Below are 21124 nucleotides of genomic sequence, written 5' to 3'. Positions count from 1 at the left end.
CTGAATAGGGTAGTTGAGTTTATTGATGCATAGTGGGGTTTTATTGTCAAGCGGGTGAGGGGAGGCAACGAACAATTTTGTTTTTTCTGGGTTGAGCTTGAGCTTGAAATCTGTCATCCATTGTTCCATCTCATTTATGGCATTGGATGCTTTGGGAATGGTTTCCGAGATGGAGTTGGCGAATGGGATGATGATCGTAAAGTCATCTGCGTAGCTGAATAGTTTTATTCCTAGTTGGGTTAGTTTCACACCTAATGAGGACATGTAGATATTGAAAAGCAGTGGGGAAAGCGGTGACCCTTGTGGCACTCCGGATGAGTTGCTCCAGGTGTCGGAGTGTTCGTTGTTAAAGCATACCTGGTAAGAACGGGATGTGAGGAAGCCACGAAACCAGTTTAGTACCTCTGCTCTGATACCAATGGCGTCTAAGCATTGCATCATTTTCTCATGGTCTATCAAGTCGAATGCAGAGCTGTTGAATTGCATGATCAGGGCGTTGAGGCCCTTACTAAATAATAGGGGCAGATAGTCTAGGATGGCAGCAATTACTGTCTCCGTACTGAATAGGGTTCTAAAGCCGGATTGAGTTTCATGCAGGAGAGAGAATTGATTAAGGTAGTCCATTAGTTGGGTGTGTACTAGTCCTTCCATGATTTTTACAATGAATGGGATAGATGCTATTGGTCTGTAGTTTGTTATTAGTGCTGAGGATTCTTTTCTATTTTTTGGGATGGGGGTTATTATTATGTGGCCGTTGTTAGTAAGGAAAGTCCCATTTTTTAGGTTGTGGGTTAGGTAGTGTAATAGTGATATTTTGAATTCTGGTGGTACCACTTTCATAATCTCCGGAGGGCACGTATCTAGGATGCAGTGAGATTTAGAGTATTTGTTGTAAAGTTTGGTGTAGGTATTCCATTCTGGATCTAGAAAGGAACTCCAGATCATGTCTGTAGGTATTTCATTGTCATGTGAGTTAGCTATTTGGTAGTTGCTGGGGATGATTGTTACATTGTTATTGCTCATACAGTTATTTTTTAGGTTTTTTAATTTTGGAATCAAAATATAGAGCTAGGTCCTTCGCGGTGGGTAACTTCGTGTTGTGCTCAGGTGTGGTGTAGCGGGTGGTGTCAAATAGGTTTGTGACTATGTTGAATAACTGTACATATTTAGGTCTTCCAGTCTCTTCTCATACTTCTTTTGGTTCAAACCTCTTATCATTTTTGTCACCTTCCTCTGGACCGCTTCAAGTCTTTTTATATCCTTTGCCAGATTTGGCCTCCAAAACTGAACACAATACTCCCAAGTGTGGCCTCACCAATGACCTATACAGTGGCATCAACATCTCCCCTTCTGCATGAGAAATTTGCATACCAAGGAGGCAATGTATGCAGATCAATCTCATGAATATTTATTGTGGATAAACTGAAAAATCTGACTGGCTTGGTTTCCCCCAGGGTAGGTTTGGTAATCACTGCCTTATCTACTCCATTATATATCATTAGCTGAGGTCCATGTGTGCAAAGGCTATTTTTCTTATAAGTAAAATATGGTCTCTCATTATTTAAATTATTTATATTCTGACTTTGATAGTATTTTGGATGGTTCTAAAGAAAGTCCAGGCTCTGTTGGGTATGATGAAGATGCAGCTTTTCTACCTTGTGGTGTGCAGAAGCTAGATTCTATGAAAGCAACCTGCTGCAGTGACTGGTTTTAAGCACAAGTACTTAGCAAGCTTATAGTATTAGTAAAGAAATATTACAAAGAAATGAAACTTATAGATTTTAAAAAATTTGAGAAATGTATGGCTCTTGATTTTAATTTTTCAAAGCAATAAAGTCCTCGCATTCAGTAACATCCATGTGCTTTTTTTTTTATCCTGGACTGTACATCAGGCAGGTATAAGATCTGGCGTAGACCATTGACTGTAACCTTTCAGTAAGAATCTATCATGCTCGTCCATTAATTAAATACAAAATGGAAAACATTTCAATGCTACTTTTCTTGTTGTTTCTGCACAGTTTGGATAAGCATAAAAAGCTGATAATCATTATTATTATTTTTTTTTTATATATATTTTCACACAGGTCCTTGTCTCGGAGGACATTTAGCTACATCTGCATTGACTTGGCAACCTAAATATGCCAGACTTGTTGAGAAGTCCTTGTTAAAATGGATCTCCCAGTTGTCAGCCTGAGCTTGCATTTCCTGGGACTGGAGGATAATCTCTTGTGTGTTTAGCAGAAGACAGCCGACTACCAGCTCCAACAATCCCCAGTAGGCTTCATTGGTTCACATTCACAAATCAAATGATAAGTTTTCAGTTTCAGCCAAAACCAGGTGATATGTTTTGGCTGCCTTTTCTGTTTTTGCCCAAAATGGTTAGACAGTCAATAGAAGTTTCAGTTTTAGCTGAAACAAAAAAACAGTTTTGGTCAGCCTCTACTTAAGTTATGAATCCATGCATGAAAGCATTCTGAAAAAAACCCAAAAAACAAAACAGACAATATTATTTAAACAGACTTAAAGACTGGTAGCATGGTGGAACCCAATTATTGCATTTCCCTTCAGCTGTAGAATTAAGGGAGAACATCTATAGGAGTCCCAACTCTTAACTTCTTCCACAGGGAGGGAATATAAACCCCCCAGGCGTGGTCACCTTAATGCAAGAACCATGTACCTAAGCTTGTTGAGAATCCATCGCCAACCATCAGAGGTATCGGCAGATATCCAAAAGGGGGGGAGGGCCAGGAGGAGAATAAGACCACCCAAGAACATAGGATCTCCTTACATGCCATGGTCTCACAAAACCCATCTTATAGAGACTAAGGGCCAGATTCACCAACCTGCCCGATCGGGCCCGGTCCGGGCAGGTTCGATGAATTCAGCAAAGTAAAATATGCAGATAGGGGCAATCGGAGGAACGCCCCCATCTGCCGGCACGGATCACTTTTCTGCAATCCACACACATGCGCAGACCATATGTAGATGGTCTGCGTATGCCCATTGGAGCCGCAATCTTTTACTGGACCTCTGGGCCGACATAGATTTTTTTTTTTTTTTTTAACTGGAGCCCTTGGGTTTTAACCCGATTTGCATGGAGGGTGGTGGTGGACTGCCTTTGATGCAGGAAGCTTTACACCCCTGACGCAGGAAGAGCGAAACAGAGATTTCCCCATCAGGTGGGCTGATTTTCCACGAGGCCCGGGTAGTGACATTTGTGAGTAAGCCTGATTGGAGACAGCTAGGACTTCGTGGACAACTAAATTTTTCTATTTCCCTTGCTCAAGTTGCAATAGTTCTGACTGTGTCTCAGGACTGCAAACTTTTTCCACACAATGTTTGTATGTGAAATTTTGGCATGCTGGTTGTGAGGTGTTTTTTGGGGGGAATGCTACTGTGCCTCATTTTTTTCATCACTGTTTTTGATACAATGAAGACACATAAGTGGAGTTTTTTTAGCCATATGAAGCTTAACTGAGGCTTTTTCTCCACTTTTTTTTCTGTGTCTTAATGTTTTCAAACTGTGGATGTATGGGTGGCCTTGCAGTGTCCCATAAGACCCTGGAGTGTTCTATTTAGGGCGCATTTTGAGATAAATGGGTATCACTCCCATAAAACATACCAAAATCTTACAGGCCCTTCAGAAGCAAGGGGTTGACATCACATGCCTTCGAGACACACCTCTCTGATTCCGAACACCTCAAATTACAACATTCGTGGGTCGGTGCTGTCCACTTTTCTTCCTCTGGGGACCGGCGGAGGTGGGGGGTGGCAGTTCTCATACGCAAATCGTTACAATGCACAGCCTCTCCGTCAGAGACTCTCAGGAACGATACCTATTACTTGATTTGAACTTACGAGGCCGGGCTATTTCTTTGTTAGTTGTCTATGGTCCCGCCCATAGAGATAAGCAGTTCTATAGAGATCTGCGCCTTTGCACTACTGCTAACTTAGATCAGTGATTCCCAACCCTGTCCTGGGGGACCACCATCCAGTCAGATTTTCAGGATATCCCTAATGAATATGCATGAGAGAGATTTGCATATCAGTCACTTCTATTATATGCAAATCTCTCTCATGCATATTCATTAGGGATATCTTGAAAACCCAACTGGCCGATGGTCCCCCAGGACAGGGTTGGGAACCACTGACTTAGATAACTTGATGGTGGTGGGGGATATGAACTTGGTTCATGACCCTCTTTTGGATAGATCCACGAGTCTCCCGTCTGGTGGTGAGGGAGCGGGTAATGATTTGGTGACTTTTACTACAGCTTTGGATTTAGTGGATACGTGGCACTCTTTACACCCGAGGGAGAGAGATTACACACACCTCTCCAGGGCTCATGGCACTTATTCCCGTCCTGCGAGGGATGTTTCCCTTCATTTCTTCAGTGGTGGTGGGCCCTGGGGAGGTGTCCGATCATTGCATGGTATGGATTGACTTGGATTCCTCACACTATTATCATCAACAGGGGGGTGGAATATTCCCGCTTACTTGCACAAGGATCCCCACTTTTTGACCTTCCTTCACAACAAGTGGGAGGACTATGCTCACAATAATTCACAACATCTTACTAACTCGTTTTTATTTTGGTTGGCGGTGCTTAGGGGAGATATAATTGACTATGTCAGTGCTCGCATCTCGTTAAAGCTTGGGGGGGGGGGGGGAGGGAGAGCCCAGACACATTTTAGCTATTAAAGATTCTGCAGGCACACTACACTCTAAGCCTGATTAAATCTCGCACTTCTTCATAGAATTCTTCTCTTCCTTATATGATAGGGGGGCTTCTCCTTCGGAGGCCTCCCTTGGGGATTTCTTGTGCCAGTCCCAGTTGCCTTGCCTATCTGAACCCCAATTAGACATTCTGAACTCTCCTTTCATGGCCAAAGAACTCCAGAAAGCCATCACTTCTCTTAAATTGGGTTCCACTCCGGGACCGGACAGATTTTCTGGGGAGTTCTATCGGATGTTACAGGTTCTCTTGGTAAGACCCCCCCTCCTTGCATATTATGATACAGCTTTACAGGAGGGAGAGTTTCCTGACCAAGCTAATTCAGCATTGATTACTTTGCTCCCCAAGCCACAGGCTGATGCAGAACTTGTGACCGCATATCGCCAGATTTCTTTAATAAATGTAGATCTTAAGTTATTTTCAACTCTTTTGGCATCCAAGCTGGCCACGATCCTTCTGGACTTGATTGGGGAGGAACAGGCGAGCTTTGTTAGAGGCCGTCAATCGGTTTTGAATGTCAGGAAACTACTTATGGCCATGGCCTACTGCCAACATCGTGAGGTGCCCTCCATGGTGGTCAGCCTGGATGCCGAAAAAGCTTTTGATAAAGTGCCGTGGCCCTTTTTGTTTGGGGTCCTTTCACATCTGGGTGTACGGAGCATGTTTTTACACGCTATTAAAGCTCTATATCATAATCCGACTGCTTGTGTGTTAGTTAACAGGGTACAGTCCCCTCCTTTTCCCATAGCTCGAGGAACCAGACAGGGATGTCCCCTTTTCCCATTGCTTTTTCTTAACATTGGAGCCTTTACTTTCCTTGCTTCGACTGTCCCCAGATATTGAGGGGGTCCTGCTGACCGCTGTCCCAGTCCAGGCCCTTGATGATCTTCTGCTGGTGCTCACTGGCCCTCAGGAGTATTTACCTGCTCTTTTGTATACCATCTCTCGCTTTGGGGCCTTCTCTGGGTTTACCTTAAATTATCATGTCTCAGGCTCTTCCTCTGCTTCCTGAGGTTAGGGCCTCATGGGTGGTCCCCTTTCCTTTGCAATGGACGGTAGGTCATATCATATATTTAGGGGTTTTAATTCCGGTTCCCATTTCTTGTTTGTATGTTCTTTATGTGCAACCCTTATTGCAAGATACTGCTGTGAGGTTAAATCTTTGGTGAGCCTACCCTCTTTCCTTGCTTGTTAGAATTCATTTGTTTAACATGCTTTTAGCTACAAAGTGGATGTATGTTTTTCAGATCCTGCCCCTCTTTTTGAGGGCTAGAGATGACCGGAGATTGCAAAGGTCTTTACAGGCTTACCTGTGGCTGGGAAAGAGGGCGAGGCTACCTTATACTGCACTTTGTATCCCGGTCTCCATGGGAGGCCTGGGCCTTTTAAATGTGAAATTCCTTACTGTTGCTTGTGCTATGAGGCATGTAAGTGATTGGTTTCGATCTGCTGAGGAGTGAGGACTTCACTGCTACTAGCCTTGGTGTCACTCCTGTGCTCTGTGCACTTCAGCTGTTAGAAACATAGAAGATGACAGCAGAAAAGGGCTACCACCCATCAAGTCTGCCCACTCTGATTACCCACCCCCTGTCTATGCCCTAATGACCCAATTTCCTTATCTTGACCCTCGTAGGGATCCCACATGGGTATCCCATTTATTCTTAAAGTCTGGCACGCTGTCTGCCTCAATCACCTGCACTGGAAGCTTGTTCCAATGATCAACCACTCTCTCTGTGAAGAAATACTTTCTGGTGTCGCCATGTAATTTTACGCCCCCGAGTTTGAGCGGGTGCCCTCTTGTGGCCGAGGGTCCCTTGAAAAAGAAAATATTATCTTCCACTTCGACACGTCCCATGAGGTACTTAAATGTTTTGATCATGTCTCCCCTCTCCCTTCTATGTGCTGGGATTGCATGCCCCGCCTGTTGCCACGCTGTCTCACCTGCTTCCTACAGCTGTTGCCACATGGAGATGGATTTCCAGACATCATCATTTCCCTTCTAAGGCTTCTCCTTACCTGGCCATTAGAGACAATCCACACTTTCCAGTGCTTCTTCTGACTTTCAACGCTGGGCGCAGAAGGGCATTCATTATCTTTTTCATGTGCTTACAGAGGAGGGCAAGATGATGCCCTTTTCGGACTTACAAAGGGAGTTCCTCTCTTTCTCCGCGGGATATCTTTCCTTGCCTACAACTTCGTAATTACATTCGGAGTCTCGGTTGGACTGCTCTAACTGAAGATGTCCAGGAGGAATTAGGATTTTTATTTACTCTGCAGACTCAAAATAAAGTTCCTCTAAGATACCATCACAGAGCTCTATTGGACTCTTTTCCTGCCCTTATGTACCGAACTTATGCCGCAGCGTGGGAGTCGGATCTTTCCATTACTCTGTCGGAAGCTACTTTCAAGTCCTTTGTTCTTGCTATTCGCAAGGTCACAATCCATGTAGCCAGATGGGAGCTCCAGTATAAATTTGCTCTTCGCATACATATATCTCCCCGCTGGGCCTATTTGGCTGGAATAGCTCAGATCTCCGGCTGTCCTAAGTGTGGATGCTGGGAGGCCACTTTGGGACATATGTTCTGGCCGTGCCCTCTGGTGTAACACTTTTGGGGCCTGTTGTTGCGGGCCCTCTCCTCTCTCTGGAAGTGTGGTGTAAAGCTGGAGGCGAATGTCCTCTTTGATGTTTTCTCTCTGCAATCCCCTATTCCAAAGGGCTACCTTGCTTTTCTTCAATGGGCAATGCTTCAAGGAAAAAAGACTATCTTGTTGCTTTGGCTGGAGCAGCAGGCCCCTACTCTTCACCTATGGAGACAGTATATGACCACTTTGCTGAAAATGGAGTGCACCCATCTCAAAACTCTGAAATCTTCAGCAGGCCGGCAGTTTATGCACATTTGGGGGCCCTTCTGGAACTCCTTTTCCCCCGTTGCAAAGAGTAGACTTTTGAACTTCTGAGATGCTGTGCGCATCAAACAATGTATCTTCTATTTATGCTACTTCCTCTTGTCGTCCTTTTTTTTTTTTTTCTTCCTTCTCTCTTATTTTTTTTGCTCCCTTGCTTTGGGGTGGGTGGTTGGCTGGATGGGTGGGGGAGGATGGGGTGGGTTGGGATTGGGGTTGGAGGTTAAAATTGTAAAATATTTGAGCTTGCTCTTTACTGGTTTTGATACTCCTTTTTTTCTGTATTGCTGGTTCACGTGTTGGTTGTGTTTGTTTTCTATTGCTCAATAAACATGATTTAAACATAAAAATATACACTTACCTTTCAATAGTTATATTAATATGTAAAGTTTATGTACATGCTCAATAGACCGAAGATGCTGTTTTAGACTTCTGGTGGCAATTTCTGTTTATATACTCATGTAACTAGACATGATTGTACAATTTGTCATACCTAAACCTGTTTTGATTCTTGTTTTCTTCTGCAAAACTAATAAAAAATATTGAACACACACAAAAAATATCCTTGAAGTGTTATAGAATCAATATTAAGTATTTTTTAAAATGTTTAAAACCCAGTGTGAATAGCAGGCCAACAAGTGGTTTATAAAATCAGTAGTATGTGTAAGCTTGAAGTCTTTTGGTGGCCGTCAGAGCTTTCTTGTATTCACACTGTGATTCTTTATAGACCCCTGGCATAAAGGCTATTCCCAATCCTGCTTCCCTAGCTTAAAGGCAAAGTGGGGTGTGTGAGAGCATTCAAGAGAAGCGCTGAAAAGCATAAGGGAAATGCACTGAAAGTCAAACCTGGACATATCCCACCCAGCTCTGCTGTCCTCCAGAATAGCCCCCTGGGAAGGTTAAAAAGGGATAGGGCAACTGCTCTAGAAAAGGCTTAGCCCCTCAACCCCTATGAACAGTAGAAAAACAGTGGACACATAAATGCAGGCTGCCTTCTCCAGAAAACAGGGGCGGGAGAACGACACCCATACCCTGCCTCAGGTAGGGGAGGCTTTTGTCAGTTCCCCATAGGGAGAATTAGACAAAAGGAACCAACTTTTGTAGAGTTAACAATGACAGTAAGGACCATCCACCAGAGCACTGTACAACCATGTTTCAGGTTGCCATTCGTATTGTAAGAAATCCCAAATCTTGACTTGTAGAGAAGCATGCATAAGACCAGCAACCTGTCCTGCCCACTCTGCTTATTTTGTGGTTGAGAGTGAACAGTCTGGTACAGTACAAAAGCAACCGTTGAACAAGCTACTGTAGAAAGAAATGATAGAATGCAATTAACATCTAACCAAAACTGCTTATAAATAAAGCAAGTACCTAAAACAAGATGAGTATAACCCGCCCATCTGCACAGCGCTCCCCAAAGACGAAATCAAATAGTATGCAAATAGGTTGTATACTAGCATGGGAGAACATAGCAGTTGCCTCTAGCGCAGATACTGTATCTGTTTAGGCTTCATAAGAATAGCCATACTGGGTCAGTCCATCTAGCCCAGCATCCTGTTTCCAGTAGTAACCAAACCAGGTCACGAGTACTTCGCAGAATCACAAATAGAAGCAAGATTGTGCACTATTGATCCAAAGGCAAGCAGTCTAATCGGGATTTATTGATCACACTTTTTCAGAAACAGGCTCAAGGCGATTTACAAGGAGAGAGGCCCATGCAGTCATGGGTAGAAATTACATCTTGTGGGGGGATTACACTAATATTACTACTTTACATTAAGGATGTAAGATACATTTTTGTTCATCGGAAAGTAGCCATATTGGTTGTGGAGAATATCTTCATTGTCTGGGAGTAATCTGGTAACGTTACAATGAAAGGGCTTTGTCAAATAGGTGGGTTTTCAGTCGTTTCCTGAAAGCGAGGTGGTTTTGTTCAGTTCTCAGGGCTGTTGGAAGGGCGTTCCAGGTTCTGGTGGCAATGTATGTGAAAAGCACTCGACACTGGTCACTCGACACTTCTTTGGCTGATGGGATGATCAGCTGGTGGATTTTGTGAATCCTGGTTGAGCTGAAGAGGGAGGAAATGAATAGGTAGATTATGTCTTCTGGTGAAGTGGCGTCCAGCGCATGGTATACAATGCACGACAGTTTAAATTGGATATGAGCATGTATAGATAGCCAATGAAGTGTGCAGTAGTATGCAGTGATGTTGTCATACTTTTAGTAGACTATGGACTTTTCCTTCAGGAACTTGTCCAACCCTTTTTTTAAACCCAGGTAAGGTAACTGCTGTAACCATGTCCTCTGGCAACGAATTTCAGAGCTTAACTATTCATTGAGTGAAAAATATTTCCTCCTATTCATTTAAAAAGTATTACCATGCAACTTTGCACTTTTTGAAAGAGTAAAACAAATGTTTTAATCAATTCACTCAGGAGTTGTAGACCTCTATATCATCCTCCTTTGACCATCTCTTTTCCAAGTTCCCTGGGCGATTCATACCTCAGGCTATAATGAACTTTTACTAAAAAATGATAAGGTCGCTAGTATCCTGGACCCTCAATCTCTTAACATATTGATTCATTCCCTAGTTTCAAAAATCTCCTATTGTAACTCATTATATAAAGGTATATGTCAGAAAGATATTAGACGCCTTCAATTCATTCAAAATACTGCCATTAAAATCATTACAAATTCTAAAAAATACGATCATATCACCTCCTTTTAAAAAAAAACAAAAAACAGCTCATTGGCTTCCAATTCTTCATCAAATAACTTATAAAATCGCTGTCTTAACATTCAAAACCCAAAAGACCAAGGAACTCATCTTTTCACCCCACACAATCTACCTAGAACCCTAAGATCTACCACCCAACATCTATTCCACATGCCCTCATTAAAAATTATTAGCACTTGTCGGGCTACTACTTTTTTCTGTAACAGCTCCCTTGATCTGAAATTCACTGCCAATTAATATTAGGGCAGAGCACAACCTGGACAAATTCAAAGAAGGATTAAAATGCTTCCTCTTTAAAGACGCCTTTGAATAATGACCCCTTTCCTCAATGCTTTTTGATTCCAAAAGCAAATAGGCCTCTTCCTTCCCTCCTCTTGTATTTTTCCTCCTATGTCTGCTTTACTTTAAAATACTGTAGTTCAAGTACCTCTTGTTTTATTGTATGTCACTATTATGTCCTGTTTAGTCTTTGATTATGTTCCCTTTTTTATCATTGTAAAACACCTAGAATTCCTGATAGGTGTTTAATCAAGTTTTAATAAAACTTGGATTAAGCATGGAAATGCTTGATATCTTATGGAAAAAAATAAATACACATTTGTGACCATCTCAATTAGAGAGTTTTCTAAAAGATAAAGTTTTACCTGACAAGGTTTCAAAAACTATTACAGTGGTTGATGAAAATAAGTGACATTCCAGCTGAGGCCTTTTTGCCTGTTGGTGATACTGTTTTTTGATAAAAATTATTTTCAATAACTTATATTTAATTGTTCTTCTTATCTTTGTTAGGTACTAGTCAGCCCCATTAATGTGGACTAGGTCAGTGATACAGTTGTATTTATTTCTTCTGAATATTTCTTTGTACCTAATTTTGTTATATATATTTAAAAAAATGGATTAAGAAGATTATATACAAATAATTTTTAGTTCCATCTCTCGTCCGAATAAAAGTCCTTGAAAAAGTAAATAAACCTGCAGAACTGCCACAAACCCACTTTCGGGAGAGCCTAATAAGGCAATCTTGGATTTTGAATTGCCATCCTGGAATTATGGAATTTGTATTCCCGTCTAGTTTTGATACCAGCACTGCACATAACAGTTATAACAGAAGGGGGCGCTAGAAAGCCAGATTCAACGCTCCAGAAATAAAACAACGAGGTGGCTTCAAGCCCAAAGCCACAGACTGTCTTAGCCGCCACATCCAATATGGTGCTAGACGCACGACACAACATCACTACGCCTGCGCACTTACTAGCGAATCCTTTTAAGCACGAAACCGAGCCCGTTAAATTCAACACGGCAGTAGGAAAGCCGGGCCTTAAACAAATTAGCTGTTATCCAACCGGTACTACCATCCATCCATCCGGGCAGCCCCAACTCGGAGACGAAGTGAGCGCTTCACTAGCAATTCTAGTGCTAACACCCGACAACAACTCCACTTACAGTGCACTGCGCACAGCTCAATAATAGAGAAAATTGGTCCGAATTACCGCAGCCGGGAGTTCCAGTGCGCATGCGCACCGCCTGTCCCGTAGAAACCGGACAATAAATAAAGAGTAACGTGGCTATGGCGCCACCGAAGAAACAAGATCGTGGTATTGTTCACAGCAAATCAGCTAGACAAGCTCAAGTACCCAAGACCAAAAGTACGCAATTCTAGTCCGCCGCTCCTCCTATACCAACATGGCGCGGAAACAGCTTTTCCCTCCCCAGTGTACGCTTTAATCACGTTTCACCAATTTTCATCCTGCCAAGAAAAAAATCAAGTTGGATAATTACATTCGCGTGCGTTCCAGGAAAAGTCAGTATCTACAGCCATTCATACAGGTGATCCTGTCAAACCTGTCATAGCCCAACACCGAGCTCTGCCTTACCTTTACCAAGATGGCGCCCATCGTACATGAATTCTGCGCTTGCCCGGGGCCGCGAACCCTTTACCAAGATGGTGACTGTCAATCTCTGGCTCTATTCAGATTGGACTTTGACGCTACCTTCACAAACATGGCGATCAGTAAGCTTACAGGCGCGTGCGCTGAACTGGCTCCCGCGCTTGCGCATAACGCTGTGGCTCGCAGTAAGTTTGCGCCAAGTGCGCGTCGGCGGCGGTGGAAGGAGACGCACGTAAGCAAGTTCCTGTGGCGGAGACCGAGCACGGGCACGGAGGAAGCGCGCCCGAGGGGGACTACAGCCTGGGTCAGGGCCGGAGCCCGCGGTGTGAGGACGTACTGACAGTAGTAGCCGCCGTCTCCGGCCTCTGGAGCGACCGTGAGGAGAGTCGCGCCACCGCCGCCTCCCCGGGACCCCGGGGACACCATGCCCGCGGCCGGCCTGCGAAGCGCCAGCAGCGGCCTTCGCTCCGGCCGTAGGACGAGGAACCAGCTGCATGTCGGCTAAGCTTAGTGCAGGCCGCACGGAACCCGCCAGCGCGCCGTTGCTTGGCCTTTTCGCTACCCTAGCGCCCGGTCTTTGCCTAGGATTAGGGATCCGGGCCCAGCTCGGCTGCATCGAAAGGACGTGGTGGGGGCCCTGGGAGCCCCGGCAGCAGCCCAGTGCCTATCAGGGCCCCGCCGCCTCTTTGTTTTCCGTGCTCTCCGGAACTTGGGCTCGCCTCCCGCTCTTCCCTTGGTATCTGGAGCTGGATGAATGTGGGAAAAAATGGAGACCAAGACTATCGTGTACGACTTGGACACGTCTGGGGGACTGATGGAGGTGAGTGCCGGGAGGGGCGGGCGCTCCGGCCCAGGCAGAGCTGTGGCAGGAGGACGGAGTGAAAGGGCCGAAGCTGCTGCTGCTGCTAGGAGATGAGCAGTGGCAGGAGCATCCTCAGCCGGCGGGCTCCTGGACTTACTAGGGGTGAAGAAGAGTGCTAAAAGGCTTAACGGGGGGAGGGAGGCTCCTCTACCGGAGGGTAACTCGAATATATTGTGCTCTACTTAGAGGCTAAGGATGGGGTGGGGGGGGGGGGGGTTATTTCTAGAAGCCTGAAATTTGCTATTTCTTCTGCACTGTTGTAGCAAATCCAGGCTTTGCTGGCTCCTCCTAAGAGTGAAGAAGGGGAAAAGAAGAACAGGAAGCCCGAGAAAGAACCCCGAAGGAGCGGCCGAGCCACGAACCACGATAGCTGCGATAGCTGCAAAGAAGGAGGGGATCTGCTGTGCTGCGACCACTGCCCGGCAGCCTTCCATTTACAGTGCTGGTAAGGAAGAGGCTGCCACTCCGCCTTCCTGTCTAACCCTTGTTCCTCCCCCCCCCCACCCCCGGTGTTCCTCTATTTTTTTTTGTCCATGGCTTCCCCTTCCTGATTGCTGGGGTAGACGCACCGTTCACCTCCTCTTCATCTCTCGGACCCCCCACCTCCCCCCGGTTCGGTTCTGCATAAGTAGCAGTCGGCCCTGGCTGTTAGGACTGGGATCGCGGGAAGCGGATCGACGTGGGCTGAGCTTGTTGCGTTGCTCTCGCGCTCGGTCTTGTGTACGCTGCTCTGAAACATGGAGGCTGCACAGGTCTCTCCCTCTGTCGCTCGCTGTACAATATGGCGACCTTCCTTTAAATTATATTTTTATTCTCAGCGCCATTTTGCCCGCATAGATGATTTCCAGCCCTCGCTCCCGGTCCTGCCGTGCTGTACGAACTTTTTTTTCCCCCTTCTCTCCATTATCTTGTGCCTGCAGAATCTCGGAGCGATCGACTTTGGAAAGGAGTGACAGGTTTATCTCAGAGTGGACTAGGCTGTGTGTGGTGGAGACCCCGCTGCTTGGAGCGGCTCCGCAAAACTCCCCATCCGACTCGGTCCCGTCTTCTTTTCTGTCTGTACGAGTTTTCGCTTTCTGCACAAACTTCATCCCGTTGTGAAACAGCTAACCCAGACGAGAAAGTGTGTAAAAGTAGTTTTGCCGCTTTTCTAACGTGTCTCTGTTTCCGCTGCTCATTAACTCCTGAATAAAATCTTGCCCTGTAGTACCACTACTTGTAGTCTGTTATACTCGGTGATTAGCTAACTGGTAATTACAGAGCTTGCAATTGTTGGTTAATGTGATTATTGAGAAGGAGGAGGTTAGACCTGCAGCATGTTTTGTTGGTGTTACATAGGGGAAGAGGAAGGCTATGATCGTTTCTGGAAACCTGTTCGGGCATTTGTGTTAAGGGAGGTGACTTCCTTATTTTGTGTAGGTATGCATGTAGCCTTAGCTATTTTTTATTTGAGGGGTTTATTTCTCTTGTAGGCAGGTTGGAAATGCACTGCTGGAAACACACTTCTGGAATTAGGTGTAGCAAAAAAAACAAACAAACAATGGTCACAAGTGTTCAGTTCTACTTTTTTATTTTTATTTTTCCACTGTGGGGTTTAAGAGCCTCAGGTCCACTATAGTAAGTGAACTTTGGGCCAATCAAATTGATTACTTGATTATAATATTCTGCCTCTTATCATGCATATAGTACACATATTTGTGTAATGGATTATTTTTGTTTGTAAACAGTGCTTAATGGTTGAGCATTTGTAAAAATATATACTTTTGATATTTCCTGTAAGGAATGTTTTTATTTTACTATAGTACTTTTAACTGTGTGCTTGTATACTAGAACTGAGTTTGGTAGTAAGCTCCTTTTACAAAGCCGCAGTAGAAATACTATGAGCGATGGAGCATTTACCTCACCAGCCCGCAGTAGAAACCTCTACCACAGCTTTGTAAAAGCCAGTATAAGGTATCTGTTGACACAGAGTACCACCTTAGCATTCTTAAACATAGTGCACTAGGTAGGATGTGGCCAATCAATCATGTTTACTCCCCCCCACCTTTTTTTTTTTTTTTTTTTCAAAACTGCACAATAGGTTTAGAACACCAGCCAGCACACTGAATGCTCTGCGCGCTCTGTCGCTCATAGGAACTCTATGACCGTTGGAGCAGCGCAGAGCATTTAACACGCCAGCCAGTGCTAAAAAAATCCTCTTAAGCAGTTTTGTAAAAGGGGGGATTAATTTAAAGCTCTTAAGAGTTAACATGGTTACGGGCTCTAAGTTGTAGAATCCATTGCCTTAAAGTCTACACTTATTTTTATTCATTCAGTCTGTTCATATTTTGAAAGCAGTGCAAAGCATTTTTTTTCCAAAAGCCTTTTCTTGGGGAAGATAGAGATTTTGTTGATTATATTGTAGAATTTAGCGGTGGTCTTTGTACTTGAGGTATACAATATTTACCTTTTTATTGTGCTGGGGTTTTTTGTATTTGGTGCATATGTTATTTCATTTCTTCATCTTGTATACCGTACATCTTAATTTCATTTAGATCATTGCTTGGTCAGGCTTCTTTTAGTTATAAGTTTGTGCTTGGAATGCTGCTTTATGTTTATAGGAACACAGAACATAACAGCAGATAAGGATTTAGTTTGTTCAAACTACTTTCTGGTGTAATGCCATAAATCTCTAGATATTGGGTTTTCTTTTACTTCTCTGTGCTTATTCCATGAATTTCATTACAGATTTTACTTCTTTTTTGAGAGACCTTTTTTTACTTGGTCTACCACCCTAGATACATTTTCTGATATTTGTACTGTTTTGGAGCTTCATGGTGTGACACTATTTTTTCCGCAAAACAGTGCTTGCTCGTTATGAGTTATTTCATTCCTTTTTTATGTACTTGAAAATTTCCTTTCCTCTTGTCTATACACAAGCTTGGTGTCTCTGAATTTCATTTCCTATAGCTTTTGGTGCAGACATTGCCCCATGTTGTAGCCCTTCTTGGTTTGAGCATTTCTATGGCATTTTTGAGATAATGGCCTTGCCAAAAGACTGTATAGACATCTTGATTTAGACATAGATGTATGACTAGTGTGTGCCAAATTCTGATTTACTTAGTAATCTACAACAATATTAAATTACTTAGTAATCTACAACAATATTAAATTATGAAAAATAATCTGTTCAAACAGCAGACAGCTCTCCAGATGTTGTCTGTTTCATGGAGAAGGAACTCCCACCCCCTTGTCAAAAAAGCCTATGGATGCTTTAATCTTGAACTTTGGCCCTGGGTTCAGTGGCATTATTCTCTCCTTTTCTTCCTGTCTCCCTCTGGCCATTGCCTTTCATGGCACAGCTTCTGTCTTATTTTATTCAGTACACAGACTTGGGGTTCTGAATAAACATATAAGCTAGTTAGAGCTGGATATATAGTTCAAATGTCACACATACTATTGAAATATTTTTTTATATAGCTGGAGATATTAATGAATAGAAAAGGTTAACCAGGAACAGTGTGAGAAACATATAGCATGGTAATACAGTATTTTTGTCCTGTCTCTTACACAATTGATTGGGAATAATTACTTTCACTGACTTTGAGAAAAGAATAGGAACTTTCCAGCAAAGATTCTTCATGATCAAACGTCATTCAACTTGGAAGGTTGGGAGCTCCTGCACTTTCTTCAGAATTCACCAAAATTTCCCATTTGTTTCTGTTCTGACTTCCTTGCCATTAGGTACATTCATGTGGGTTTCCGTATTTCACCTCTCCTAACCCAGCTGCATTTTTGTGCTATTAAGTAGATATCCTTGTTTCTTTCTCCCCTGATTCCCAATGGAGTTTCCTTGTGTGTTCAGGGCAGTGGCTCACATAAGTTACTCATTTCCTTTTGTACTGTAAATAGTATTTCATACTTTTCCTTGTATAAATATTATTTAGCTTGACTTTCAGTAAGAGCATATCATCTGGTTTTTTCTGTCACAGCTCAGGAATATAGACTACAGTAAAATCTTAAAAATAGATAATGGCATATTTGCATATTATTTAAAATGAGCAGCAACTGTGTTCTTAGTTTTTACAAAGTTGTATTATCTAGATTTTTTTATTTTTCATTTTCCCCCACTTCTTTTCTCTCATGTTGCACCTCCAGAGGCGCATCTTCCTCTTGTGTGAATTCTAAATTCATTTTTCCTTTTCCTCACTCAAGGATCCACTACTCTAACATTTCCTTTTCATAGGTGAGAATTAGCAGTAGCAATAATGAATGTGTGTGTCTCAACGGACAGTACAGGTCATGTATTTCATATACCACTTTTATTTTACTTCTCTTTTCCTGATGAGCTTACTATCTGTTTTTTGTACCTAGGCAGTTTCCACACCCTTGTTGAGGCTTCTTGCCACCCATAGAAATATAGTAAACGAAGGTGGCTCATTTCTGCATTTCATGTTCCTCAGTTGTATGCACAATGCGGTAAGGCTCTTGCTCACTTATCTTGCATTTTTCATTTTGTACCCCTTTATCTTATAGTGGTTTGGTTTTAGTTAACTATCTAATTTCCCCTGTCTGCCCTCCCCTTCCCCCTATACAAACACACATGTATTTTTCCCCTCTAGAAGATACAGGACAGATCCCATAGACTGGATAAGAAGAAATGCACTATTATGTGAGAGGGAAAGAGTATGACTTGTCTCATCTAAAAATCCAGGCTTGGCTTCTTCTTTTGGCACTGTGCCAAGATTTTCTCTTCAGAGGAGTTTGTTTTGATTTCCTTTTGTTTTTGCCATCTGCCTACTGTTTCCTCTACTGTGAGGGTTTCCATTTTTAATTACTATGCCGGAAGAACTACATTTCTAGTGAGCAAGAATTTCCTGCACTTATATCCTTGTTTAGGTCCCTCTGTTCTTTATCCTGAAGTACCAGTATGTTCTGTAATTTATACACGAGGTTCAAGACTTGAGTTTGAGACCTGTCAGGAAAAGTGCTGTCAAAAGTTATTTTTTTCTGTTTGGGATGGGTAAATGGTTTTGTATCTGAGATGGTTTTGGTTGACTTTATTTTAATGAAAACTGCCCTTAAGTTTTTTGGGGGTTTTTTAAGGCCTGTGTATTACAAAATTTTTCAGAGAAATAAATCTGGACAGGACAGCCTGCGCAGCTTACCTGAATAGCTATATATATTTCTTTTGATCCATCAGATCAGTTCAGTCTAAAACAAATGGGTTTTAACCCCTCAGCCATCAGATGGAGATAAAGGACAGTGCTCGTAGCTCGCAAGTTTCTTAGAGCTGGAGACCAAGAATGCTGGTTTGCAAGTGGTGAAGAACATCCTGTGTAATGCAGGTCTGGTCTGGTGAGAGCTCTTAAGCGCTCGCCCAATAAAACAGGAGTAGTAGGAGGAATCTGAGTTAAACAAAGGTGCCTAGAGCATGGGAGGAAATGAATTTGTTCCCAGCCTGACCCCTCCCCCCAAGGCTGTCTTAAATATCAGGAGCAGTTAGAGAGATTTCCAGGCAGCTTTGTCACAAAAGTGAGGTCCTTTAGCTGCTGGCTGTTTTTTCTGTCCTGTTCCTCGTGTTTGCAGGCTAGAGAGAGCATTAGGAGTGGCATTAGTGTGAGCAACCTCTGGAGCAGGCAATACTGGTAGGGCAAGTATACCCCAGTCAATGTGCAAGAAGGGGGGGGGGGTTAGACGCTAGTAGAGTGCGCTCTTTTATTTGTTTGGTTTTGTTTTAATTAATATTTGTTATTAAAGTTTGCAATGTACACACAAACCAAAAGCACAGCATGACAACATCCAGATGTTCCTCCTCTATTGAGAAAAATGGCCATTTATCCCCTACTCCCTTTTTTCTATCCAATAACCAATTCCTAATCCACAACTGAACATTTCCTCCTATCCCAATTTTCTCAGGAGCCTCTCATGAGGAACTTTTGTAATTTGGAAATCTAGATACACTACATCAACCAGCTCACCTTTTATCTACATGTTTATTCACACCTTCAAAGAAGTTCAGCAAATTAGTGAGACAAGACCTCCCATACTGACTCTATCCCATTAAATCATGTTTGTCTATGTGTTTCACAATTTTATTTTTTATAATTATTTCTACTATTTTGCCCAGCACTGTAGTCAATCTATAATTTCCCAGATCTCCCCTGGAACTCTTTTTAAAAATTGGCATAACTTAGGCCACCCTCTAATCTTCAGGTACTAGAAACATATAATATAGTAACATAGTAAATGACAGCAGATGGAGATGATTTTAGCGACAGGTTACAGATCACAAACAGCAGGTTAACAATTTCATGTGTGAGTTCTTTCAGTAAGAACTCGGGAGTCATGATCCTGGCAGCTTGGTCATTCCATCATGAGAATATTATATCTGTTTGTCCTTGGAGAAAGCAACCTGTAGCAGGTGCTCTCTGAGAACACATAGGTATATATTCTTACAACCAGCCCACTTCCCCTAGCTGGCTTCTTAACTTTAGTTACTGAACTGTAGGTCTTGCGAGCTGAAGTTGAATGGGAAGGTACCGGCATGCATGCAGTACAGGCACTGCCTTACAATTTAAAGTGACGGTACACTTGGTATGTCTCTGTACTGGGTTCCATTGACGACGTCACCCATATGTGAGAATATATATACATACTGTCCTCGGAAAGCACTTGCTACAGTTAAATATCTTTGCTTACAGGTTCTCTTTGTCTAATAGTACCTTTTTTAAGATCGGAAACTATTCAGTGATATGCAATAACAGAGGTAAATTACTTTTTCACATTATTTTTTTAGTTCATAGTCTGGGGCAGGGGTCGGGAACTCCGGTCCTTGAGAGCCATAGTCCCGTCGGGTTTTCAGGATTTCCCCAATGAATATGCATTGAAAGCAGTGCATGCAAATAGAACTCATGCATATTCACTGGGGAAATCCTGAAAACCCGCCTGGAATACGGCTCTCGAGGACCCGGAGTCCCCTACCCCTGGTCTGGGGGAAGGCACTATGTAGCTTTCATTGCTCACCAGGCCTGCATTTATAGAGCTCTCCAGGCCTTGGCAACTCCAGAAACTATTGTCTTCTTGCTCAGGATTGTAAAACTGAAGTTGGAATGGAAGTATCCATTGGCATTTTAATGTGGATCTGTGTGTGTACATCTGGCCTGAATGATGCCCTCATCGTTTTTGGTTGCACTGTTTTCTGGTGCAGCCCTTAGGCACAAGTTCTTCCTTCTCCCTTATAAGTTAGATAAACTGGAAAACTAAGCCAAATATCCCTAATTCATCCAGTTTAACTCACATACAGGTTCTTTAACTCATCATGCTCTTCTTTTTTTTTTTTCATTCACTAGCCCCCAGATCTAATATCTCATTGCAGATATGTTCTGTTTTAGTTATGGGGTAAATTCTGTACATGTTGCCTAAAGTTAGGGGCTAGGATGCTGCACACTCAGCACAAATAATCGCATTTTGGCATAGCTGCTTTTGCCATGTCAGTATATGTTGTAAATATCCATAACAAAATGTTGCAGTTGCCAATATAACTAATGTGATTCTAGAAGCTTACCATGTGAATGTTTGTCCCTCACCCTTGCAGTTATGTGCTGTAAATTAAGCGCAAAGTTTATGGAATAGCAAATAAGTGCAGCTGTTTGTATAATTTTCCTCCCCACTATAATAATAATAATAATAATAATAATAACAGTTTATATACCGCAATACCGTGAAGTTCTATGCGGTTTACAAAAGATTACAAGATCATACTCGGTTGCTGTTTGCTAGATAATTATAAGTTCAGAATACTGTCAGCAAATTGGAAAGAAGATTTTTTATAACTGCAAAATTAGTGCTAAATTGATTGTTTGTCATTTGGCACCTAATTTATCAATTAAGTTATGTGCAAAATCACCAGTATTCTATAACGTACACATGCAGTTTTATAGACTCGGTACATTTATAGAATTCTTAGGTTGTTGGGCTGTTTTTTTTTTATCCTGCAAAACACTTCAAAAATGAAC

At 42.7% G+C, this 21124-nt stretch overlaps 1 protein-coding gene and 1 long non-coding RNA gene across 6 annotated transcripts in view; one reads left to right on the top strand and one right to left on the bottom strand.

Annotated features, from left to right (window-relative positions):
* Window positions 1-2007: 2007 nt before the first annotated feature.
* Window positions 2008-12360, bottom strand: LOC117348962. The gene is made up of 2 exons (XR_004537077.1): window positions 12251-12360; window positions 2008-2409 (listed from the first exon to the last, which is right to left on the bottom strand). It is a non-coding gene; the product is annotated as an uncharacterized LOC117348962 (long non-coding RNA).
* Window positions 12361-12466: 106 nt separating this feature from the next.
* Window positions 12467-21124, top strand: part of PHF12 (PHD finger protein 12) — a 169103-nt gene continuing 160445 nt past the window's right edge. Inside the window, exons 1-2 of one of the 5 annotated variants that reach the window (XM_033921689.1) lie at window positions 12467-13085; window positions 13391-13572. In XM_033921689.1, the coding sequence (XP_033777580.1) occupies window positions 13020-13085; window positions 13391-13572 (248 nt within the window). In that variant the 5' untranslated portion in view covers window positions 12467-13019. Of the gene's footprint in view, window positions 13086-13390; window positions 13573-13773; window positions 14251-14286; window positions 14745-21124 lie in introns of those variants that run through there. The other 4 variants (XM_033921692.1, XM_033921691.1, XM_033921690.1 and 1 more) reach the window with 4 other exon arrangements.

Source organism: Geotrypetes seraphini, chromosome 15 (assembly GCF_902459505.1).
Source record: "Geotrypetes seraphini chromosome 15, aGeoSer1.1, whole genome shotgun sequence".
Taxonomy (NCBI): Eukaryota; Metazoa; Chordata; class Amphibia; order Gymnophiona; family Dermophiidae; genus Geotrypetes; species Geotrypetes seraphini.
Note: the sequence above shows the minus strand (reverse complement) of the source record. Positions and strands in the feature narration are given on the sequence as shown.